General features: G+C 43.5%; 1 protein-coding gene across 3 annotated transcripts in view; it reads right to left on the bottom strand.

The window, feature by feature from the left end:
- Positions 1 to 27012, bottom strand: part of ERCC6L2 (ERCC excision repair 6 like 2) — a 123140-nt gene that overhangs the window by 8015 nt on the left and 88113 nt on the right. For 2 of the 3 annotated variants that reach the window (XM_036331414.1, XM_036331416.1), the window contains one exon: positions 1784 to 1965. In XM_036331414.1, the coding sequence (XP_036187307.1) occupies positions 1784 to 1965 (182 nt within the window). Of the gene's footprint in view, positions 1 to 1783; positions 1966 to 17665; positions 17714 to 27012 lie in introns of those variants that run through there. The other variant, XM_036331417.1, reaches the window with a different exon arrangement.

The raw sequence follows: 27012 nt of genomic DNA, 5'->3' as shown, positions 1-27012 counted from the left end.
CTCCCTCTGAACTGATGACTTTCATTGTCCTTTAACTGAGGAAATATCACTGTATCTGTGCCCATCTTAGCCTCTTCTCTGTTAAGGCCTGGCAAAGACTGCATTTGGCCAGTGGCCTAGATCCTGCCCTCTCCTGCCGCCAGCACTTCACTCCTCTCATTCACTCTGGCATGACCTCTCTTTTCCCGATTGGTCTGTTTCCTGGACTCACACAGGTTCTATTATTTTACCAATTTAAAAAACTTACCCTTGACCCCACAATGCCCTCCCGCTGCGGCTCCGCTTCTCATTCCAACTTAAAGAGCTGTTGCGGGTCTGCCCACTCACTGTTTGCCCCCCTCGTCCCAGCACTGTCTACTCGGACTGCTCAGGTCCGTTCTCTGCTGCCCACTCCAGGGGCACTTCCCACAACATCTGATCCAGGTAAGAGCTCTCTCCTTTTCAAACTCACTTCTCTCGGACTTCCAGGCCTCACCGTGCCTCCTACTCAACGCGCCTTCACCTCCAGCTCAGTCCTGGGGCTCCTTCTCCTCTGTGCTCCCTGCCTGTGCTCTTCAGTCCCAGGGCTCCAGACACCATTTATAATCTCTACGCAGAGATTCTAAATTTAGATCCTAGTCTCAAGATCCCAGAAGAGCAATCCATCGCCCGTTCAACATTTTCATAGGACCTCAAATGTAATATGAGCCAAAGAGAACTCCTGTTTTGTGTTTTGTTTTGTTTTAAACTCCAGACTTGTTTCTCTCTTAGTTTTCCCCGTTCAGTAAAAACAACTTGCTGCTCAAGACAGAAAGTTGGGAGTTATTCTGTCTTCTCCCTTTCCCAGCAACCAGTCCAACATGAAACACATTCATTTAGCTGTGTCTCCATGGCAACCACCCTATTGCAAACCACCATCACATGTCTAGTTAGTTCCTTCTGGTCTCCCCTAGTCCATGCTGCCCTCTTCCACACAGAAGCTGGAACACTGTTTTAGAAACATACATCAGATCCTATCCTGCTTCAACAGCCTTCCACTGCACTTGGAACAAAATCCAAACCTTCCCCACAACCCACCACTCTGCATCCTCCAGCTCCATCTACATCTCTCCCTTCATCTCATGCCACTCGCTCCTCGGTTTATTATGTACTGAGTGCACTGGTCTTCTCTCGGTTCCTCAACACATCAACCCTCTTCCCTCTGCAGGGATGCTCTAATTCTGGTTCTTTGCCCAGTTATCCCTCGGGTCTCATGGTGAATGTCACTCATGTAGTGCAGTCTTCCATGACCACCCAATAGAAAGGTAGTTACATCCCTCCCGACCCCATTATTCTCCATCAAGAAGGCCTGACCCTTCCCGTCTCATAACAAGTGTACCATTATACAATTACTATGTTATTTTACTTTTGAAATTTATGCGTCAATGCCAACCCCCATCCCACTGAACTATAAACTCTGTCTTTTTTTTTTTTTACACTGTAAATGCAGTACCCAGCACAATGCCTGGGTACATATGAGGTGTTCAACAGATATTAAATAAGCGAATGAATATAATGCACTTAAGTATTTCATTTACCTACATAAAGTGATTTCCTTTTTTTTTTTTTTTTAATCAATTCAGGGATTAGCTTTCTAAAAACATCTAAAACATTTGGAATTTAGTTCTTAAATTGTACAAATTCAGATTTTTCTGAAATATTCAGATGCCAGGTATAGCTAACATTAAAATAGTTTGTTTCACTAAGGAGCTGTGTTTCCTTTGAGAATCACTCTCAGAGTCCAGTGTTGTCATAGGCGACATACCTGCGAACCCCTCTTGGTGTTTGTCCCAGTATGAAGGTGGTCTGGTCGGTGTGGTAGACTTCCTTCTTCTTCTGGCTCACGGGGTGTGCAATGTAAAGGGGACATGAAACGCCTCCTTCACTTGCTTGTCGAACTTCCTTAGCATGTGTCGATGTATCTGCCTTCATTTTGTCTTTATATGTCTGAAAAAAGGGAAGGAAGCAAAACGAAGTCTCAAAAATAGTCATTTTTGTTCAAATTAGGAGACTGTATTGTTTTCAATAATCAAATATATCATATTCTCCAACTGATATTATTATCAGAAAATGTTAACATAGATATTTAAAAAGACACATCATCAAAACAGAAAAGTAATGGTAATACTATGATGTTTCCATTGTAGCTATGGTTTAAGATATATGTTAAAGATATACCTTTCCTAAAGATAAAGTAAAAGTAATGGCAATAATATATTTCTATTGGCAAGACTGGGCATAATGATACACATGCTGACATCCACTATCCTAAATAAGAATAAAAATTAGTGATTATATAAATAATGGCATAAAAATGGGATATTTAAAAATTTTAATTTGGTAATTTTTCTCAAAATTATTAAGAAGACTTTCTCAGTTTTTATGTAAGTAGTGTAAGTAAGTAGTCAAATTGAAAAAATCATAATCTTTATGTGATAATTAAATAAGAAAACATTTTCATAAATCCCACTTTACCTACTGGGTTATAAGAATATTTAGTGACTTAAAGATGCTAACTACAGTTAATTGAAATTATAGATGGAATCATATTTATTTTACAGACTATGGGTTATTTGGTTAACATAATTGTTAAAAAGAGTGGGCCATTTAAACTATATGGCTGCAATTTCCCTGACAAGATGGTACAGTGCATATGTGGAAAGTTACCATCCCATTCCCCAAAAAGAAATACAGGATACAATTTGACAATAAAATTGTATTTGAGTTTAAAACTAAGAAAGGAAAATCTCTAGGTGCCCAAAACAAAGAAGTAAGATTAGAGTGGTGAGGGGGAGCTGAAGCTCAGTAGCCACCAGGGACAGAGTCTTAAGTTATAGTTTGCAGGACTCCATGTGTGGAGGGGAGATAAAAAAAATGTTTTAACTCCCTGAATTAAAAAAAAACAGCCATCCAAAAAAAATACAGTAGCAGTTAAAATTATATCCAATTTGCAAGTTAAAGCAAGAAAACCCCAAACTGGAGACACAGGACAGAAGCAGGCTACCTTCTTACTCTAGACAGAATCACTGGTGAAAAAATGAAATGCCAAGCCTATGCCATTTGTGGAATCTGACTTTGTAGAACCTAGGTGATATGGAAAATCTAAGTTAAAAACTAAGAACCACTGAAAATCTTAAGATCTCAATGAGGAGTAAATACAAAAACATACCATAGGAAGGCATCAATAATCTAGAGAATGCTTGTGATTCCAATTTAGGATCATGTAAAACCCACCATCATGTAAGTGGCAGATGCAACAAATGTGAGAATATATATCTGAGAAACTATAAGTAAAGCCATTTGAAAGACTTTAAATCATTAGCATGTCCACAAAGAAAAAGAATGAATCCATCAGTAAGAACTGTATATTATACTAGAGGCCCGGTGCATGGATTCATGCAGTGGTGGAGTCCCTTGGCCTGGCCTGCGGGGTTCGGGCTGAAACCAGCTTTCCAACATCCACTGAGGGGTCCCAGATTGTGAGAGGGTGTTCTCGGGTGACGCACCCTGGAATTGGGCTCCCTCCTCTCTGGTTCCAGGTGTGTCACCTGAGAACTGCAGCTACCAAGTCACCACAGCTTGGCAGCTCCTGCATTGAGTGTCTCGCCCCCTGGTGGTCAGTGCACGTCATAGCTACAGATCAGATGGTCAAATGGTCGCTTAGGTATATATATATATATATATATATATATATATATATATATATATGCAGATTTGAGAAAGAACCAAATACAATCTCTAAAAAGGAAATATAGTTTTGAAATGAAAAATAAAGACAGAAACAAACTCAAAATATGTGTTAAACAACAGACTAAACAGCCCTACTACCTACAATGATAGTTGATAAAATTACTCAGAATACAGTACAGAGATTAAATAAGGAGAGAGAAAGAAATTAAGAGACAGAGGACATACCAGAGAGAACAGCGAAAATGGAAGAGAACTAAAGACATGAATCCTCAAACCAAAAAAAGGAGAATCCCAAGTAGAAAAAATAAATCTGTACCTTATTATATCACAGATAAAAGGAGTATCTTTAAAGTATCAGAAAGAAAAGACAAGATATCCCACCAAGAAATGATAATCGAACTAAAGGCAGACTTCTCATTAACACCACTACCACCACCACCATCACTACCACCACCAGATGATAGAGATAATGCCATCAACATGTAGAGAGAGAAAACTGTCAATCTAGAACTCTATACCCAGTTAAACTATCATTTAAGAAATTTTCCAGACATAAAAAAACTATAAAAGTTTACTAGACAAAGATTGTTGATGACATATTATTTTTCTTTTATGGGAGTTCAATGGAATTGAAGTGGCATATATCAATGAATGTGGGTAGGTAATGGCTTTTTATTTTACCAATATTTACTAAGTACCTGTTATGATCCTGTTACCATGCTCTGCAATTGAGAACAAAGGTATTTACAAATACAAAGGTACAAAATACCCTTATATAAACATACACAAAATAAGCTTAAGGGACTTAAAATTGACAAGCCTATTTTTAAAAAATATGTCTTTATTAATTTTTAGAGAGAGGAAGGGAGAGATAGAAACATCAATCAGTGCCTCCTGCTCCCACGCCCCCCCCCCCCAACCCCCACTGGGGGTGTGTTTTACATCACAAGAAAACAAGAGCCTGCAAACTAGGAATGTGTCCTGACTGGGAATTGAACCAGAGACCTCTTGGTTCATGGGCTGATGCTCATCCACAGAACCACACTGGCTGGGCAACAAGCCTATTTTTTTAAATTTTTTTTTTGAAGATGGCACATCTAGATTTTTCTTTTAAAAAGAAATCATTTACCTCTTTAACATATGTTGAGGTTCATTTTACTGAAATAACCTGAATATAAGACAAAACATCCTATATAATAAAAGCCCAATATGGTAAGTGTCCGACCATTCAACCATTGACCAGTCGCTAGGATGCACATTGACCACCAGGGGGCAGATGCTCTGACTGGTGGGTTAGCTTGCTGCTGGGGTCCAGCCAATCGGGACTGGGCGAGACAGGCCGGACATGCCCTGGAGCCCTCCCATGATCCCTTCTGAGCTGGCCAACCTCCCATGGTCCCTCGTCAGCCGGCTGGCCCCAATCAGGACTGGGCAAGATGGCCCTGATCAGCTCTGATTGGCCCCAATTGGGACTGGGTAAGATGGGCCGGACACGCCCCAGAGCCCTCCCACAGTCCTTCCCCAGTAACAACTGTGCACTGGTGGGGTCCCTCCACCTGGCCTGCGCCCTCTTGCAATCCAGAACCCCTTGGGGGATGTCAGAGAGCCAGTTTTGGCCTGATCCCCACAGGCCAGGACGAGGAACCCCACCGGTGCATGAATCTGTGCACTGAGCCTCTAGTAAGACATAACTATCTGTCCTTTAACAGCAAACCATTTCTAATGAAAATAGATTTCTTTCAAAATCTACTGTGACTCATATGAACAAACACAATGTTGAAAGTACTTTTTCTAAATATAATTTATTAAATCTTTTTTTTTTATATTTTGTTGATTTTTTACAGAGAGGAAGGGAGAGGGACAGAGAACCAGAAACATCGATGATAGAGAAACACTGGTCAGCCGCCTCCTGCACACTCCCCACTGGGGATGTGCCCGCAACCAAGGTACATGCCCTTGACCGGAATCAAACCCTGAACCCTTGAGTCCGCAGGCCGACACTCTATCCACTGAGCCAAACCGGTCAGGGCTATAATTTATTAAATCTTAAAAAATTATTGATAAGGAGAGGAAAGTGCTGATCTTTAAAGATAAGTTTGAAAGAGATTTGAAGCATTTATTTTACACCACAAGAAAAAAAGATGAATGTTAAAAGTTTCTCATAAAAAGACTCATTATCTTAGATGATCTCTAAGAAAAAATGTTTGCATGAGGATTAAGGGAGTAAACTGAAAGAGAAGGAACTGTGCCAACCAAGAACACTCCCTCCTCATAGACTGCAATTTCCGACGCCATGGAGAAATCGTGCCAGGTAATGGCCATTTTTAGTTATTTACATGATTACAATGGGTCTTTTTGACTCTGGAAGTATTACAAAGTATATTTTGTGTAGATACATTTTTCATAAATTAATTTTATAAACTCCAGGAAAATTTAGCCTTTCTAACCAAACCTATCAGATATGTGGATCTTTCTGTTTTGGCCCGATGCACGAATTTCATGCAAGGGGCTCGGCCCTTGCAGCCCCTTGTAGCCTCGGCCGGCCCTCGCAGCCTTGGCCGGCCCTCACAGCCCCTCGCAGACCCAGCTTCAGCCCCAGCTTCATCCAGAAGGTCATTCTGCTGTTTGGTCTAATTAGCTTATTAGCTCTTTATTATATAGGATTTTAAAACCTCATTATTTTACACAATAATAAAAAGGAAAAAGCATTCATCTCTCACATGAGCTCAATGGTTCAGATTTCCATTTTAGTAGGTACTTTAACACTTTACTGAAAGGAGGCTGTGAAACAACATTTTGTTCATCTAATAAACATTTAGTGCTCTTGATATAAAAGTTGGTTTCATTACTTTATAATAAAACTAGAAGCCCGGTACACAAATTTGTGCACAGGTGGAGTCCTTTGGCCTGGCTGGTGATCAGGGCCATCTCACCTAGTCCTGACCGGGGCCGATGGGGGCCAGCCAGCCAGGGAGGAACCATGGGAGGGCTCCAGGGCATGTCCGGCCCTCTTGCCCAGTCCCAATCGGCCAGACCCCAGCAGCAAGCTAACCTACTGGTCGGAGCATCTGCCCCCTGGTGGTCAGTGCGCATCATAGTGACTGGTCAAGCGGTCGACCAAATGGTCAACCAATCTGTTGGACACTTAGCATACTACACTTTTATATATAGGACTGGAGGCCTGGTGCACGAAATTCGTGCACTGGCGGGTGGGGGTCCCTCAGCCCAGCCTGCCCCCTCTCACAGTCTGGGAGCCCTCAGTGGATGTCCTACTGACGGCCACAGTCTGGCAGCAGAGGCTCAGAGCAGGCGCCCTCTGTGTATATGTGTGTGTGTGAGTGTGTCCCCACTGGGGGCCTGCCCCCAGCCATGTCGGAGGCTCAGAACAGTCGCTGTGTGTGTGTGTGTGTGTGTGTGAGTGAGTGTGTGTGTCCCCGCTGGGGGCCTGTCCCCAGCAGCGTCAGAGGCTCGGAGCAGGTGCCCCCTGTGTGTGTGTGTGTGTGTGTGTGTGTGTGTGTGTGTGTGTGTCTGCTGGGGGCCTGCTCCCAGGCGCCCCTCTGTATTGATCTCTCAGGCTCCTGGCCTTGCCTGTGTGTTGCTCTCTCCCTTGAGCTACGGCCAGGTCAGGGTGCTGCCTGTGGGCCATGCTTGCCTGATTGTGGATCGCTGTGGTGACCTGTGAGCAGGCCCTGCTGGGTGCTGCCTGCCCGTGGTGCCTGCCTGATTGCAGGTCGCCGAGGCAATGCCTGCTGGGCTCACGTTGCCAGGGTGACGCCACCAGCGTCCTGCCCCAACCACTAGGGGTGCCGCCATCTTTTGTCACGGAGTGACAGTCAATTTGCATATTACTCTTTTATCAGATAGGATAGTATCTTTTACAATAGTATCTATTACAACACAGATGCAATCCTTTATAATAGATTTCTTCACAATCCTTTAAAACTAATATAAGGAAAATAGTGCCATAGTGCAATTGCAATTGTAGTGACAGTTATAATTTATTATAAAGCAAAGCACAAGGCCTGTGGCCAACATGAAAAAATTCTGGTTTTGTGAACTGGACTCAAACTCATTCATTACTACGTATGTCAAAGCTGCAACACTATGATACTGAGGCAACACATAAAGTAGCAACAGCAATGAAAACTCAAGTAATGAAAAATTCAGTAAAATGAGCTGGATTAGGAATTTAGAAGATGAGATTGCTTGCTCAAGAAAGCAAAATAAATCTACTCCTCTTTCCCCCAGGGTATAAAATGGCCAAAATCTGGAACACTATGTCTATATTGATAGGAAATTTTGAAATTATAACATGAAGCAGAAATCCCAGTTTCTGAAAAAATCCCCTAATTGTTCTAACTTTTTCTTAAAAAGCTTCTTCAAAATTATCCATCAAGATTTGCCTTGAGAAAGTACCTCTATATTCTGTGATTCTGATGGTTTACTTCTTAAGATTTACAGTTTTAATAATAAGAAATTATGAATATAAGAACTTTGTACAGTATTTGTATAAGTATTTCTGCTAATAAGTATTTTAGAAAGCTTGACACTGTTAGAGTATAATTTAGTTATTGCTATGTTCATTATTATTTCCATAAGTTATTGGATATTGCTAGGTATTTCTACTATAGTATTTGTATAAAAAATCAAATTCAACTTATGGAATCTTTATTAAAAAGAAAACAGTAAGTGTAGGAATGCAGTCATAATTTCTAGGTAGTATAAACATACAGTTAAAAATTCCATTTGATGATGAGATTTATTTCATGGAAATGGGGGTTCTTATGAAGCTTATTTATCAGAGAATACTGAAGTAATAATTCTAATTTATGAGTAACACATCCTCCTCCTTTGGACATACACATAAAATATAAAGCGGTCACTTGCGAAGTCCATTGTCAAATAGGTCTAAAAGGGTAAAGGGTGGACTATGACCGATTATGTAAGTCCTAATTTGACTTAACTAATTAAAAACAAGTATACAATATGTTATCTTTACAAAAGTAATTATTAGCTATTAAAAAAATCAGAATATAAAAATTGTTTAAATTAAAACATTAAATATATATTATTTCTATAATTGGTAATTGTTCCAATATATTTTGGCTGAAATAGTCTCCTCACCTACCCACAATTAAATGTTTAACTTGGAAATGGCTTACCTCAAAGACTTCATAAATATCTGCTTTGATTTAATTTTGATAAAGTTATAAAATTATTATTGATTTTTCTGATGTATCTGTAAAATGTGTTTGAAAATATATCATAAAAATTACTATTTAAAACTGTATAATATGTATTTTATAAAATAAAGCTATGATTATTTCAAGTTATAAAAGACATATATTAAGATTATAATAAATGAGAGGGCACTTTTATAGGAAAAAATTCCTCCTATAGTAGCCAAAGTGTATCCACACCTAATCAACTGTGCACAATTCTGTACAACTTATTTCTTTTTTTAAAAAATTTCATTTTTAAATTACAGTTTACATTCATAATGTATTAGTTTCAGGTATATAGCATAGTAGATAGACAACCTTATACTTTACAAAGTCCATTTCAAGTACCCAACTGGCACCATATATAGTTACTGCAATATTATTGGCTATATTCCCTATAATGTACATTACATCCTATGAGTATTTTGTAACTACCAATTTGTAGTTCTTAATCCTTTCACCTTTTTCACCCTGCTTCCCAACCCCTTCCCTGTATCTATGAGTCTATATACAACTTATTTCTTACTATCAAGTTTTAGGTTTATATTAGTTCTACCAGGGAAGTTTCTTATCTTCAGACCAATAGTATGAAACATTCAAATGATCTTTGATAATATACTTTCTTTTCCATTGATCCACTGTCTATATTTGAAGGCATCAGATCTAAACCTTACATTATTTTCATTGAACTCATCATTTTTGAAAGACACACTTGAAAAAAGATAAGGCATATATAAATTTTCAATATGAAAGAGTGAGAAAAAATAAACTGACTTAAAAACTTTGCAGATAGTAATCTTTGATGTCAGTGTTCTGAGAAAATGTAAAAGTAAATATTCTTCCCTACCTCACAGCCATATGACTACATTAGCATTTTTCTACTTACTCTTCAACATATGAAATCTATCTTTATATACCAGGAAACTACACTGGGGTAGTACAGAGAATATTTACGGAAAAGAAAAGCTCTTTCTATTAATAGTCTTTGAAGAAAAACATAATTTTGGAGGTAAATGACTGGAGAACTGTAGAGGACACCTACGTAGGAATAGCAAGGAAGTGAGAAAAGTTGATAGGGATCAATATTTCCCATACCCACCCTCGCCATAAAACACGGGGCAAGAAATACTGCAGTCAAGGAGAGTACGTTTCAAAAGCAATCATGAACAGTCTCTAGTTCCATTTGGCAGGCGAAATACGACCGTAATCTCTGCCATCTTTCTCAACCTCCTTGAGGCTAATTCCTGGAGATCCATCAATAGCTGGTGCGGATTATGCTGATTTATTCTCTGCTCATCTGTCTCCCATGGAAGGGGGTGGGCTGGTGGTGGTGGTGGTGGTGGGGCAGTGCACAATGAAGCAGAACAGTCCGATAGGATGGGCCAGCTGTCCATAGTCGGCTATCAGAAATTACTGAAATGTTTTATTAAGCAAATTTTGGAATGAGTCTGTCTGCTGAGCTGGTTTCTCTAGAAAACACTTTACAGACAGAATACACAGAACAAAGAGCAGTGTATATTTAACAGTCATAGGGACTGTTTTTCCCTTAACCATAGGACCAAGCTTGATCAGTTACTGAGAAGATTGGAAGCAGGAAGAATATTTTCAAAGGAATGATGAGAAGGTCCTCTGGCTCTGACCCACTGAGAAGCCGGTGTGGAAGGAGCAATGGCAGTTCGGTGCTGCGATCGCCAGAGGACCTGCCTGCCACAGGAAAGCTCTTTGATCAGCACCTTGCTCCCGAGAGTGGAACAGAGTCTCAGAAGCCACCCTGGGCATCCATGTGGCACAGGCCCTCACATTGACCTGATCACAGCAACGCTGCCACCACGCCTAAAAAAGGCAAGCACCCTTCCATTTGTTCCCCGTCATTAAGCCTTAATTAGTGAAGTCTGCAAGGCAGCGATGCTTTTGTTTACACATCTGTTCAAACAAAAAATTTAAAAAGCAGTGTTGGGTAAGAGCCAACACTGTAAACACATAAAAGTCAAACTTGCTTGTCTTTGCAAAGCAGGGAATCAGGGGTACTATACTAGTAAAAACATATAGCACGTGCAAATACATTTATTCAAATGGCATCCGAGAGTCTAAAATGACAAAAACTTTTAAGGATCTTTGCACAAGTGTGAAGAAGCCGTCCTCAAAGTAATCATTTAAGGTATCTGGCGGGAGGTGGGAAGTGTCTCCCAGGACTCAGCAAACCTAAGGCAGCCGAGAGCTGCCCCGGTTGTCTTCTCTCCTAGAGAAAAGCCAGCTGGTTAGAAGACCTACCACAAACATATATGAAAGTCAGGTTTTCTGTACATGTTAAAAATCACATTCAAATCTGAAAAACACCACACTTAAATTCAAATAAAAAATGTTTTTTGGGGGAATAGATGGATTAAAGTTTGTAACTATAGCTACAATCTATCTCTATATAGAGGGGTGGGCAAATGTCGATTTTGAATAATAATCTAATAATATATAATATATATATGTATGTATATTATCTCCCCCACATTCAAAGGCTGTTAAATCGCATTGTTTACCCATCTCTTCAGGAAAAAAATCACTTCTACTGTCGTGGTAAACAACCTGCTTTCCTATTTATAATGGTCTGGCCCTCTAGCAACTTCAGCGTGAAATTATAGCTAATTTGCCTACAAACGTCAGGTGGCCATAATAATCTGGCCACTCAGTGTATATAAAAGCCTAAGTGACCATCCAACTGTCTGACCATTTGCCCGGTAGCTATGAGGTGCAATGATCACCAGAGGGCAGACGCTTCGACCAGTAGAGGAGGGAGCTGTGGGTTAGGTTACTGCCAGGGCACTGTCGGCCCTGAATCTGCTTCACGCGCACCCCAAACCCAGAGATCAGTTTTGGCCCAATCCCTGCAGGCCAGGCTGAGGGACCCCCACCAGTGCACGAGACCATGTACCGGGTTTCTAGTTGTATTATAACTGTAAACCTACGTTTGCCCACCCCTTTATCTTTAATACTACTTTGCTGTCTGAGTGAGCCATGAAAGGACAGCTGTGTATTGACTGCCCTGAGCTTCGGTTCCTTTTTATCCACGACAGTCCATTTCTCATCATCCAAGAAGTTTCCCTATTTAAAAGGCAGACAAAGTGACAGCTGTGGGAGGACATACACTGCAAACAAATGTGGGAGCCCCTCTCCTTGGGATCTAACCTGAAGGCACTGCCATTCACGACCAGTGGTCAACCCGTGGGAAGGAGCCAGGTGAGGCAGTGTCAGTTGCCTTCACCAAAACCCACAGATGAGCAACGGGGAGGGTTTACTAATATCCCCAGTCCTCCACGGGCAGGAGGCCAGGGAGAAAAGTCCCTTTAATATTCCTACAAAGGCGAGAGAAGGACCGGAGCTGTTTGAGGACTGGGGCAAGGCCTTACCCAGACACTTACTGTAAACCTTCGGGGAGGTTGTCTCTCTTTGAGCCCATCGGGATCCGTAGGGTAGGGGATTTGACCTGGACTCCCACTTGTCTCTTCCATTTTTAAGTCACAATTCTAGCAGTCTGTGAAGAATCTCCACTAAGTGGTATGGGCAGGTCCTTAGCATCTTATAGCCCTGATCTCAACTCCAATCTTTGTATTGAGTTTTATTACTGTAAACTTTTCTCTAAAGACTCTTTGAAGGTCTTATATTACACTAGGGGCCCAGTGCATGAATTCGTGCACCTTGAAAGGAACTGTGGGCTGCGAGGCTGCAGTAGGCACAAGAGTGGGTCTCGGCCCATCCTCCGCGCCCCTGCCCAGCCCCTCCTGCTGCAGCCCCTGGTCCCCTGTCTGCCAGCAGCCCCGCTCCTGCCACCACTGTTCCTACACACTGATGACTCCAGCCCCGCTCATGGTATGGAGCGATTGGGGCTGGCGCTATCAGAGGGTGCAAGCAGCACACCCCTCAGGAGCAGGGGGAGGTGGAGAAGCCCTCAGGGGCGATCAGGGCCAGCAGCCACCGCTCACACCCATTGATGGCCCCAAGTGATCAGGACCAGCACCGGGCGCTGGCAGCGGGTGCGAGTGGTGGCTCTGGCGCTGGCTGCGGGTGTGAGCGGGGCCAGGGCTGGTGCTGGCAGCAGTGCGAGCACTGGGCTGGACCGTGGTGCACGGGAGCAAAGAATTTTCAGTAACCCCCAGAGGCTCGCCCCGATGACAGCAACCGGCGCTCTGCCTTGGTCTGGCGACCCTGCTCACCTGCTACACCATTCTGCCATGGCCAACGCCCGCCATGTTCTGATCATGCCCCCTGGTGACCAGCGCATGTCATAGCGACCAGTTGTTTGATTGTTCTGTTGTTCCACCATTTGGTCTATTTGGATATTAGCCTTTCATTATATAGGATAATACTCGTTATATGACGAGATCACAGAAGGGTGGTGCTGATGGGAAAAAAGTTAAAAAGCCTTTCTTGGCAGCACCCGCACCTGCTTGCCTTCCCAGTGGCTGGCACGTCCCACGGGGAGCCTAGCTCCTCATTCCCCTCCTCCATGGCCCCAGATAGAGTAAGTGTAGGCTGACTTGGTCACTAGGCTCCCGATGGTTCTCCAGCGGCTGGGGGAGAACATTTCAAGCAACATGCCACAAATGACACTGAGATGTTGCAAATAGCTGTGAGATAGAATACAGATTATTAGTAATAATAATTACTAATAATCAATAATAAAGCACTTACAACTCTGAATGACTCCCTATAACCACATTATTTCACTCTTCTTATTCTGATACTAGAGGCCCGGTGCATGAAATTTGTGCACGTGCAGGGGTGTCCCTCAGCCTGGCCTGCACCCTCTCCAATTTGGGACCCCTTGGGGGATGTTCGACTGCCGGTTTAGACTTGTATCAGGCCTAAACCGGCAGTCGGACATCTCTCTCACAATCTGGGACTGCTGGCTTCTAACTGCTCACCTGTCTGCCTGCCTGATTGCCCCTAACCACTTCTGCCTGCCAGCCTGATCACCCCCTAACTGCTCCCCTGTCGGCCCGATCGCTCCCAACTGCCCTCCCCTGCAGGCCCGATCACCCCCAAATGCCCTCTCCAGCAGGCCCGATTGTCCCCAACTGCCCTCCTCTGCAGGTCCAATTGCCCCCAACTGTCCTCTCCTGCCGGCCCGATCATCCCCAACTGCCCTCCCCTGCAGGCCCGATCACCCCCAAATGCCCTCTCCTGCAGGCCCGATTGTCCCCAACTGCCCACCCCTGCAGGTCCACTTGCCCCCAACTGTCCTCTCCGGCCGGCCCGATCACCCCCAAATGCCCTCTCCTGCCGGCCCGATCACCCCCAAATGCCCTCCCCTGCTGGCCATCTTGTGGCAGCCATGTTGTGACGATGTCATGCAATGCCACCTAGGCTTTTATTAGATAGGATGCTTTCTTGAGTCACACAGGAGAGGAAGTAAACATTCACAGAGAAAGGCCGCATGATCTCAAATAGCAGTTCTGAAACCTTTTGGTCTGTGGGGGTGCAAGAAAACCCCAAAACTTTCCTCTCACCTTCTAAGTTCTTCTAGCTAAACTAATAAATGAACAGAGAGAGATAAACAGGAGAACGTGACTAAAATTTATGTTATGGATATGGTACCTTTGGGGATGCCATAAGATATGAGACCCAAAGACTCACTGGGCAGTTAAGGTTTGTTTATATGCCATTTTGACAAAGGAGAAGCTGGGCAAGGGTCTGGGATTTCAAAAGGGAAGTAGGCAATTCACAGGTAGAGGGGAAAGAGCACGCATGAGGCAAAGAAATTCTTGCCGGGCCACCCAGAAAGAATGGGCAGAGAAGGCTTTGCTCGATCCTTACATCTGCCACACTTGACTCAAACAGGCCAAGCTGAATGTGCTAAGAAGGTTCCCTTCCTGAAGCAGGTTTTTCTATCTGAATTACCTTTAGGCAGGAAGGGGGAGGGTCAAAGGTTCTGAGTCTTTTGTTTCTTAACAACCAGCTTAAAATCAACAACCCAAAAGGCCCATTTGGGGTGGGAAAACTCTGGTCCTTCAGATCTTAGAACACCATATACTTTAAAGATTATTGAGGACTCCAACGTTCTCTCGTTTATGTGGGTTACAGCTATTGAACATTTATAATCTTTATTAATTCATTAAAAAACAGGTCAAGCCCTGGCCCGTGTGGTTCAGTGGTTGGGTGACATCCCATGCACCATTAGGTTGCTGGTTCAATATCCAGTCAGGGCACATGCCTGGGTTGCGGGCTCAGTCCCTGGTAGGGGGCATGCAGCAGGCAGCCGATCCATGTTTTGCTCTTACATTGATGCTTCTCTCTCCCCCTCTCCCTTCCTTTCTCTCTTAAATGAGTTTAAAAAAAAGTAAATTACATGTTAACTTGATTTTAAAGAGAGAGGGAGAGAGAGAGAAAAAAAACCCCACATCGATGTAGGAAACATCAGTCAGTTGCTGCCCAAATACACCCCAACTAGGGCTCAAACCCCAACCTAATATGTGCCCTGAATGGGAACTGAACCCACAACCTTTTGGTAGGGACAATGCTCCTACTAACTGAGCCACCCAGCCAGGGCCTACATAACTTTTTAATAACAACAAGAAATTTCATATTACCCAACGCAAACAAAAAATGAGAGAAAAGAGTAGCTACGTTTTACTTTTTGCAAGCCTCTGTCTAAATAAAAGACAGCTGGATTCTCATATCTACTTCTGCATTCAATCTGTGGCTACAATGTTGTTTTGGTTGGAGCATATGAAGACAACCAGTCTCGTACAGATATGTAGAAGCCATCAGAATATTTAAATAGCCTTCTCAGACAATTCCTTTCTGATACTATATCAAAACTCAAGATTAATTTCATGTAAGATATGGAACTATAAAAAAGGGTTACAGGCTAAATCTGACCAGCTCAGGGGAGCCTTACAAACTTAAGAGACACGGGATGGTCTGAAGTTAAAACCTCCCAACTAAAAGCCAGTCATGGCGGCAGCCACGTCACAGGGCGGTATTTTTCCCTAACAAAGGGCAATCTTCACCTTAACTGAGCCTGTCTGTGGTCTTTTTTTTTTTTTTTTTTCATCTACAATAACATACTTTTGGCGTATCAAAGCAATTTCCCCTTTTTTGGACCCCTGGAAGCACAACCATTGCACAGAGACCACAAATCCCCATTGTTACTGTTATCATGTTAATTACTGACTATTAACTATCTAGCCTATACCCACCAATGCAAAAGTATGTGTCTATTATTTTACTTTATTATACAATCCCAGAGATTTCCCTGCTTTGCTTTCTCCCACCTCCTGATCTATCACCAATGGACTTCCTTATTCCTCCTCCTTTCATTGTAATGTATAAAATAAGGTGCATAACTGCTATTCTCTGGGGAGCATTTTCCCAATCTGGTGAGATTTTGCTTTGTGGCAATTGTCATGAGTTTGTCTCATATAAATTAAAAAAATATTCTTATAGGTTTAGATGTTTCTTACATTGACATCAGTACATTTTTTATATTGTTAAAATTAAAATTCATTGGTATATCTTAATGGAATTTCACACACACACACACACACACACACACACAATTTTGTAACATTCACTGGTCATTTGAAAAATACTGATGAACTGAGTTATGCAGATCTTCAAAATGTTGACATTCAATTATGCAACACTGTAAAATCGTATTAATTGTTAACAACACCAACTGCCTCACAAAACTCTGTGGGCAGGGTTATGATGGCAAACTAAGTTTTTCAATGTTTTAATTTTCACTTGAAAGCATGAATTTTATCACTGGCAACAAGTACTGTCTGTTGTTTTCCTTGAAGCCACATACTCCATAAGTTCATTTTAAAGAACATATTTATTAAGTACACAAATAAATAACCACAATTTTGTGGCAGGCAGTTTGACAGACCGGAGCAGAGCAAGGACAATGGGCCAGGTACAGAAGGTCACCAAGGTGAAAAGGCCCGGGTGCCTAGCAACAGGCAAAGCTGGGAACACAAGGACCTCATTTCAAGGGCGACCTTTTCTCCCCCAGCATATCGCTGGCCATGTGGTGTAGAGCCCTGGCCTTTCAGATCGCGGGCCATGCAGTTCGGACCCTCCTCTCACCTTCCCTCCCCTGGTATCTTGCTAGTCATGCAGGTTGGACCCCTTAGAGGGGGAATGAATAAAGGGCTGGCAAACAGCTCTTAAGCATTAAGCCCCCATGACAGTGAGGTTCTGACCTGCATCAAATACATCTAGGCCTCGGTTGTGTTTTAGGACCAGGAAAGCAGTAAAACCAGACAAGCGATATCACAGCTGACCTCAAGACTAGCTGCCTTGACTAATGACCTCCTGCCCTGGTGCCAGCCAATCAGTGAGGCCATGACCCTGAAAGGACACACCTGGAAAGCTGATGCATCTTCTACTGAGATCCTTCGCTAGGACCTTCCCTAGAATCCCCACCTTAAAAGCCCTCAGGCCTGAGACCCCAGTGCACTGTCCCTGGGGCACACCAGTGCCTTTCCCCTTCTTGTAGTGAAAATGCCTGTGGGGATCTGCCCAGGTTGACCTCTGCGTGAGAATTACCAACAATAAACATTTGCTGACCTCCTATTTTGTGCGGCCTACTGCCAAGTGGTGGTGTTTACAGACATGTACTCCATGGCCTGGTCCTTCAGCAGCCTGAAGAGAGAGCAAGCACACGGGGTATGGACAGGATGTAGTGCCACCGTGTCGACAGTGATGACTGGTACAGAGAGTCTGGAATAGAGTGATCTCTGAAGACTAAGCCTTCATGGAGGAAGTAGAACTTGACTTGGATTCACCTGGGATGAAGAGCAGACAAATGATCTGGCTGGAGTGCAGGCTGAGTAAATGTATTGAAGACATGAACGCCAGGCAAACCTGAGAGCACTTCTCATTCAGATAAGAGGGGCTATTTCCCCTGCTGATAAATATATTGGTTCAGTGGTAGACCTGAACAATGTCAAGTTATCTCAAGAGAATTTCCAGGAAAACTATGAAAGTTATTCCTGGAAAAGATAGTTTAAACCACTTAAAAAATTCTCAGAATATAGTTATGAGGTCCATTTTACCCTAAAAACAACCAAAAACCTATAAATGTAATTTTAAAAGTATCAGTATGCAAGACACTATTTTAGGTCTCTGGGGTCATCAAAAGTGATTTAAAGCTATAGCTTGCTCTTTCAAAGTTCAGAGTTTTTTAGAAAAGAAGGGAAAACGTGTTCTTAAAGAATTATAATAAAAACTTGGGAATCATCCTATCTAATAATAGACCAACATGGTAATTAACCGCTGAAGTGAACAGGAGGCTTGGTTGCTCCAGTGATGGAGGAAGCCAAGGTTCCCTGCCTGCTGCTGCCCAGCTCTGAGCTCCAGATGCAACAATGTTACAATTATAGAAGCTAAACAAACCCCAGAAACCTGCTTTCAGCCAGCCAGGCCTCAGAGCTGGAGCTGCAACAGTGTTTCAATTATGGAAGCCAAACAAACCCAGATACCCGCTTTCAGCAGCTGAGGTCTCAGAGCTGGAGCCGAGTCTCAGAGCTGGAGCCGGCTCTAAGTTCCAGTGACAGCCATAGAAGGTAAATAAATCCCAGAATAAAAGAAAAAAGAAAAAAAGGAGAGGTTGGAAGCTTCAGTCATCCGCCAGCCTGAAAACAGCCCTCAGCCCCTCACCCAGACTGGCCAGGCACCCCAGTGGGGATCCCCACCCTGAAGGGGGTGTGACCAGCTGCAAACAGCCACCATCCCCTCATCCAGGCTGGCCAGGCAACCCAGCGGGACCCCACCCTGATCGGGACACACTTCAGGGCAAACCAGCCGGCCCCCACCAGTACACCAGGCCTCTATCCTATATAGTAAAAGGATAATATGCAAACTGACCCTAACAGCAGAAAGACTAGGAATGACTGGTCACTATGACACACACTGACCACCAGGGGGCAGACGCTCAATGCAGGAGCTGCCCTCTGGTGGCCAGGGCGCTCTCACATGGGAGAGCTCTGCTCAGCCACAAGCCAGGCTGATGGCTGCCAGTACAGCGGTGGTGGTGGAAGCCTCTCCTGCCTCCTCAGCAGTGCTAAGGATGTCCAACTGCAGTTTAGGCCTGCTCCCCGCTGGCAAGTGGACATCCCCCAAGGGCTGCTGGGCTGCCAGGGGGATTTCTGATTGCCATCTTAGGCCCAATCCCCCGGGGAGCGGGCCTAAGCCAGCAGGTGGTCATCCCCTGAGGGGTCCCAGACTGCGAGAGGGCACAGGCTGGGCTGAGGGACCCCCCCCTTAACCCCCCTCCCCCCACGTGCACAAATTTTTGTGCACCAGGCCTCTAGTCCTATCTAATAATAGACAAACATGATAATTAACCATACCTCCGCTACACTTCCCATTGGCTAATCAGCAGCATATGCAAATTAACTGCCAACAAAGATGGCGGCCGGCAGCCAGGCAGCTGAAGCGAACATGAGGCTTGCTTGCTCCAGTGATGGAGGAAGCCAAGGTTCCCCGCCTGCTGCGGCCCAGCTCTGAGCTCCAGATGCAACAATGTTGCAATTATAGAAGCTAAACAAATCCAGAAACCTGCTTTCAGCTGCCAGCGGGCTCAGAGCTTAGAGCGCCAGTGACGGCAACAGAGTTTCAATTATAGAAGCTAAACAAACCCAGATACCTGCTTTCAGCCAGCCACAGCCTCAGAGCTGGAGCCGGCTCTCAGCTCCAGTGACAGCTATAGAAGGTAAATAAATCCCAGAATAAAATAAAAAAGAAAAAAAGGAGAGGTTGGAAGCTTCAGTCATCCGCCAGCCTGAAAACAGCCATCAGCCCCTCACCCAGACTGGCCAGGCACCCCAGTGGGGACCCCCACCCTGAAGGGGGTGTGACCAGCTGCAAATAGCCATCAGCCCGTCATCCAGGCTGGCCAGGCACCCAAGCGGGACCCCCACCCTGATCTGGATCACCCTTCAGGGCAAACCAGTGGGCCCCCACCCATGCACCAGGCCTCTATCCTATATAGTAAAAGGGTAATATGCAAACTGACCCTAACAGCAGAAAGACTAGGAATGACTGGTCACTATGACACACACTGACCACCAGGGGGCAGATGCTCAATGCAGGAGCTGCCCTCTGGTGGTCAGTGCGCTCTCACAGGGGGGAGCTCTGCTCAGCCACAAGCCAGGCGGATGGCTGCCAGTACAGCGGTGGTGGTGGGAGCCTCTCCTGCCTCCTCAGCAGTGCTAAGGATGTCTGACTGGAGCTTAGGTCTGCTCCCTTCTGGCAAGTGGGCATCCCCCGAGGGTTGCCGGGCTGTCAGAGGGATGTCTGATTGCCATCTTAGGCCCAATCCCCTGGGGAGCATGCCTAAGCCAGCAAGTGGTCACCGCCGAGGGGTCCCAGATTGCGAGAGGGCACAGGCCGGGCTGAGGGACCCCCTGCCCCCGAGTGCACAAATTTTTGTGCACCAGGCCTCTAGTCTATAATAATAAAAGTGTAATATGCAAATCGACTAAATGACTGAACAGCAGAATTACTGTCTGGACAACCTTCCAGACGACCACGCTATGACACCCACTGGTGCCAGGCCAGTCAAGGAGGGTGCGATGCGATTGGTTGGGGGCCTGGCCATCATCGCATGATTGCCCTGCAGAGGGAGGCCCAGGCCATGAGCCGGTGGTCTGCGGTGGGTGGGCAGGGCCTCCTTCTGCGGGGGTGATCCATCACAGAGCCTTGGCTGGGTGGGCTGGGCCTACCTTTTTGTGGTGATCAATCGAGGGCACAGGCCGGGCTGAGGGACCTCCCTCCTGCCCCCTGAGTGCACGAATTTCAGGCACCAGGCCTCTAGTCTATATAATAAAGAGCCAGGGTTGTAACAACTGATTATGACCAAAGGCTCGACCAGACCAGAAGTCAGTGCTGGGTTGCCGTGGCGACCCAGCACTGACTGCTGTGCTGTTGGCGCCCCAACCCAGCACTAACTGCCTAGGGGTTTGCGGATCAGGCCCGGAGAGAGGCCTGCAGAGAGAGAGGCAGGGTCTGATTTGTAGCCTCTGTGCCAGCCGTTGATCAGAACTTGCCTCTCTTTCTCTCCTGGCCTGGCCAACAGCTGCACCTCCATTTCTCTCCAGGTCTCCACTTGGGCTGCTGATCAGCCCTGCCTTTCTGATCAGGCCCCATTGATAGGAAAATCTGGGTGTCTGTAAGGAGACAATAGCTGCCTAGGAGGCGGAGCTTCTGACGCTGACTGGCATAGAAACTGACCAGTCAGAACCAAATCTGGGTCAACTGTGAGGAGCCAATGGCTGCCTAGGAGACTGAGCCTTTGACACTGACTGGCACAGAAAGTGACCAATCAGAACCAAATCTGGGTCAACTGTGAGGAGCCAATGGCTGCCTAGGAGGCGGAGCTTCTGACGCTGACTGGCATAGAAACTGACCAATCAGAACCAAATCTGGGTCAACTGTGAGGAGCCAATGGCTGCCTAGGAGGCAGAGCTTCTGATGCTGACTGGCATAGAAACTGACCAATCAGAACCAAATCTGGGTCAACTGTGAGGAGCCAATGGCTGCCTAGGAGGCAGAGCTTTTGACGCTGATTGGCATAGAAACTGACCAATTAGAACCAAATTGGCCGGCAGAGGAGGGCAGTTGGGGGCGAGATCAGGCCTGCAGTTAAGGTCAGTTAGGGGTGATCAGGCAGGCAGAGGCAGTTAGGGGCAATCAGGCCAGCAGGGAAGGGCAGTTGGGGGCGAGATCAGACTAGCAGGGGAGGGCAGTTAGGGGTGATCAGGCAGGCAGGCAGAGGGGTTACGGGCAATCAGGCAGGTGAGTGGTTAGGAGCCAGCAGTCCCAGATTGTGAAAGTGGTCCCTGATGGAGTAGGTGCAGGCTGGGCTGAGGGAATCCACCCCCCTATGCACAAATTTCATGCACCGGGCCTCTAGTACTTTAGAATAACAGGCCACTTAAAGTACTCTTAGGTGAACAGAAAACCTGTAAGAGTAAAGATAGCTTACTTCCAGCTCTGGGGCAGGCTTTGTGGAAGAGATGCCATACCTGAGGGATGTCCTGACAGGCAGAAGAGGACTGGAGATTTGGGAGATTAGAAAAGTAAGGCTATTCCTTGAGAGAAAATGCCCAAGTAAAGAGGAAAAGGTAAAATCATCATGCTTTGCCAAAATGTTTTTGGCAGAGTAGATACTGCCAGCAGGCTTGCTATATCTCTTAAGTTCAGATAGAGCTTTTTAAAAATGTATATTGTTGAAAGTATTGTAGATGTCCCCACAGATAGAGTTTTAATTACCTAAAATATTTTTTAAAGGACAGGATGCACTCAGTACACCTGATTTAAAAAAAAATTTAAATTTCTTATTGTTGAAAGTATTACATATGTTCCCCCCCAACCCCCGCCACTGACCTCTCTCTGGCCGCTCCCAGCCCCCAGCACATGCCCTCGCCCCCTACTGTCTGTGTCCATTGGTTATGCTTATATGCATGCATATAAGTCCTTTAGTTGATCTCTTACCCACCCCTCCCACCCTCCCCTGCCTTCCCTCTGAGGTTTGACGGTCTCTACACCTGATTTTTTGTTTGTGTGTTTAATTGTTAAAGTGAAGGTAATTCTTCACAGGCAAATTATCTTGAAAAACTAGACTGATTTGTCATATTGGAAAAGTAAAATGGAATAAAAAAACAAAAGTAAAACCTCCCAAACAAAATAGTATCTAGAGTAAATAAGGGATCGATACTCTAGGGATTTAAGTCAACTGCCACTGTGGAGCTGAATGGAAGCCACTTACCCTCTTATGTTTAAAAATCAGTAAAATAAGATGTTGCATGAGTCTCCAGAAATCCTACACATTCTAAAACACAATGATTCCCTAACCTTATAATTTTGCTTTATTCGTCCTATAAAAATTCTGAACTCCTATGTGCAGAGGCAGTGTTTCCAGATGACAGGGGCATAGGTGTTTCCGTTAAGTGTCCATGTCCAACTGACACCTTGGTCTCTTTAGGGAGAAATATAATGTGAAAAGGGCTAAGTGCTTACTGTGCTTTAAGTCACCAGGTGGAGCCCATCAGAGTTCAATGAGGCCTTATATCTCTAAGCTTTTTTATTGTTATTTAGAAGGCATTATTTGAAGAAATAGTATTTTTTAACTTTTTAGAATCTTCTGCCTATTCTAAACAGAGAAACTGTTCAAAGAGGCCATATCTATCTTCTATGCAACTGGAAAGATGACCAGCTACAAGAGTTAGAATCAAACTATTTCCTAATAAGCAAAGACTATTTTTGTCAGTCCAGTCCATTGCCAAATTAGTGTATGATTCCTTTCAAAGACTAGGTTTTCCTACAGTATTCCTCATGACAAATCAAGGCAGGTCCTTCATCTATAAAATGATATCTAGAGGACTGGGCTAGATATCTTTTATAGTATTCTAACATACTCTACTATTGATACTATTAAAAACAAAATAATAACAGGTCATTGTAGAGAATAACAGAGGGAATTCCACTCATCACCTCTGCTGATAAATAATAATCATAATTACAATAATAAAATGTGTTTTATTATGAGTCGTTTTAATGCTTTTCTTTTTTTTTTTTTTTAAATATATTTTATTGATTTTTTAAAGAGAGGAAGGGAGAGAGAGATAGAGAGTCAGAAACATCGATGAGCGAAAAACATCGATCAGCTGCCTCCTGCACATCTCCTACTGGGGATATGCCCGCAACCCAGGTACATGCCCTTGACCGGAATCGAACCTGGGACCTTTCAGTCCGCAAGCCGACGCTCTATCCACTGAGCCAAACCGGTTTCGGCTTAATGCTTTTCTTTAAAAGAGTTATGAACACATCAGTCACATTACTTCACGAATTCTGGTAGCATCTCTGTGAGGAAGGATGCCGCAGCGTCTCATGCCACCAGCTGGGAGGGGATAGGTGTACGTGTTTATCGTTAACCGGATTTTCCTTCCTCTGACGAGGTAACAAGTGCTCTTCACAAATGATAAACCATCTTTCTGAATTAACCCTAGTCTTAAAGATAGAGACATAAGAGCCATTTTTTAATCCAACTCTAGTCACATAATTTTGTACATACAGAGTGGGGCAAAAGTAGGTTTACAGTTGCGAGTTTGCAAAACACAGACTTTATTTTTGTATTATTACTTATTAATTATTGTATCATTTTCCATACTAACAACTGTAAACCTACTTTTCCCCCACCCTCTATATACACTCACAATTTAAAAAACCTTGATCTTTACTAAAATTACTTGAAAGAATGACTTTCTGATACAAACACATAAAATCCACATTTAGCAATAGAAAGGAAAATGATAAAACCATAAAAAAATCCCACCCAGTAAGAGTTAATTCCATTACATGCTGAAACCATAAACCTTACTTACTGGACTACTCCATAAACCAGTCATTTGTGAACAATTACTTTAAGCCATCATGCCACTCACTATCCTGAAAAATAGGGTAATGGAATGCTGTATCTCCCCAAGGTCTGCTCATTGTAAACAGTCCGTCCCTCCTCGCTGACTCCGAGAGCTGTATAAACACACTGCAATCAAATCCACCACAGCTCATAGAAATCCTGTCTTTAAGTCATCTACAAAATGCAATCTAATACAAATACAAGAGAGAGCGGTTCTTACTAACACAGTATTTTGTATTTACAGTACTCTGAACAGTGCTTAAACCTGCACTGGTTGTATGAAAGGCGCTCTCCCCCACGCCACCCGCGCCCCCAGGCTGACAAGCGTGCTCAGTTCTCTCCTTTACACCACACTGCAATAACATAAAGAAGGGTTTACTATTAATCCAGGTTTTACTACAAAGCGACCCGTTATTTCTCTGTCAAATACTGGCGAGAATGCCAAGTGTCTGTCATCCAATTCAGGGGATTAAGTCTTCTTTTATAGTCTGATACTTGTACCAATTTATAAAAATACAGATATAGTTTCTTAGAGTTGGTCACAGTCTATATTTTGGCTTGGAGTCAGGCAGCAGAGGTTGACTATGACAGCTGGCAGGAAGCTGAGGGGAGAGTACATCCTCCCCCTTTCAGGCACCACATCGCAGTTGCCATAGTGATTAATCCTTAATTGAATGCTGTCTTTGTACATTTCTTTTCAGAAAACTTTAAGTAAACTTAAGTTGAAAACATGCAGTTGATTGAAAAACAGGTATAGCTACATTGTGTGACATACTTCCATATATTAAAAGAATGAAGTAACTCTAATAAAGGTATTATCAGTTCCTTCAAATACTTAAAATATTTTTGGGGGGGTTTGAAGCTTAACCCTAAATTATAAAGGTTTTCCCTCTTGTTATGAGACATCTCATTTTTAAAAGGGCTGCCCAGAAATGGTTCTAAAAATATCCAAATACATTTTAATACAAAATGAGTTATTTTATATTGTTTGTATTACTGTATAACCAAGGTGTAATTAGATTTTAGGAGAGGTAGGTTTTCATTCAAGACATCTATAAAACGTGTTCTATGAATAGAAATTATTTATAAAAGTATGAACTATAAGAAACCAAAAGATAGATGAAAAAGATAGTATGTTAGGCCTTCTCTTAATATATAGTTGAGTTTGAAAGCAGGCTCCTAGCTTTTGTCATTTTGGTTATCAACAATTATATCAAAAGGACTGAGAACCTCTGAAAGACCAGAGTTTTATCTAGGCTTACGGTAGACATGACCTCTTTGTCAGTTTTCCATTTAGTCTATTCCTGTGCAATTTAGTTAAAGGCTTTCACTTAGACTCAACGTAGTATCCCTTGGAAAGTGAAATTCTTGCATGTTGTGATCCCTGTCAGTCGTGTATTGCCGTCACACAAACAAACAGGATTTGTTTCCTTAGGCAGTGAAGCAACACCTCTGTGCTGGCTGCAGACGCACGTGCACACACAGACCTCACACACATGCCCACACACGCACACGCACACACACACATACACACAATCTTTTCAAACACATGTAAAGGTCTCTAATAAACTTTGGTGACAGACATGAAGCACCCAGAAGAATTCTCAGTAATCAAAAGATTCTTGATGCATGCGAGCCCCAGATGAAAGATACTGTCCTGTAGGTGAAGGTCTGGGGCTTGGGGAGTCTTCAGAAGCAAGAGGCTTGCAAATCTCTCTAGCAATATGGCTGAGTCTCTTCTGTCTTCACCTTGCTTCATTTCCCTTCACCGCAGTTTATTCTTTTCTTCCCATAGCTCTTTTTCAATTTTTTTCAAAACTGCAAATTCACTATTGCCACCCAACCACCATACTACAAGTTGCAAAACCTTTCAGTGAGTGAGATACATGTCTTTAACCAATGCTTCAAAGATTACTCATTGAAGGTGCTGAAGTCATACTAACCAGATATGGTGAAGTCACTGAGTGTAAACATTTTTTTCTTAGATAGAATTCTGTGGTGTGGCTTTGAAATGTCATCAACATCTCATCTATGTGAAACAGTAGTATCTTAAAACGTCTTTACAAATATTTCAGTAAAGAGAAAAACACACTACCTTCATTCTATCTCCCTGACATGACTGAGTAGTATTTAGTTTCCAGAAGAATTATAATGAGGAGGACCAGGATTACTATGTGTAACGATATTGCAGAGGTAGTCTGCTGCCAGTGATGCCTCCCTCATTGGAATGTCTGTCAGCAGCTACGGAAATATCTTAAATTAGAAGCAGTCCCATCAACGGATGAATCTAAAGAGAAAATAAATCTATCCGCTTTAAAGAGAAAAATTACTAATAACTTTAATTCGAATACAGACTCTCATAAAATAAATCAATATAAATTATAGAGTACTGAGTGGCTTTCTATTTCCATAAGCAAAAACTTAATAGTCACATATAACATTTTGGAAAAATATTCTACATGAACATTATTAAGTTTTGTTTGTTTTAATCATTTTTTAAATTGATTTTGGGGGGGAGAGAGAGAGAGAAACATGAATGGACCGGGGGCTGAACCTGGGTATGTGCCCTGACAGGAATTGAACCCACCACCTTTTAGTGTATGGGGACAATGCTCCAACCAGTGGAGCCACACTGGCCATGGCAAACGTTCTTGTGGTTTTCTT

This window comes from Myotis myotis, unplaced genomic scaffold (genome assembly GCF_014108235.1).
Source record: "Myotis myotis isolate mMyoMyo1 unplaced genomic scaffold, mMyoMyo1.p scaffold_m19_p_12, whole genome shotgun sequence".
Taxonomy (NCBI): domain Eukaryota; kingdom Metazoa; phylum Chordata; class Mammalia; order Chiroptera; family Vespertilionidae; genus Myotis; species Myotis myotis.
The sequence above is the reverse complement of the archived record's forward strand: the minus strand, read 5'-3'. Positions and strand labels throughout refer to the sequence as shown.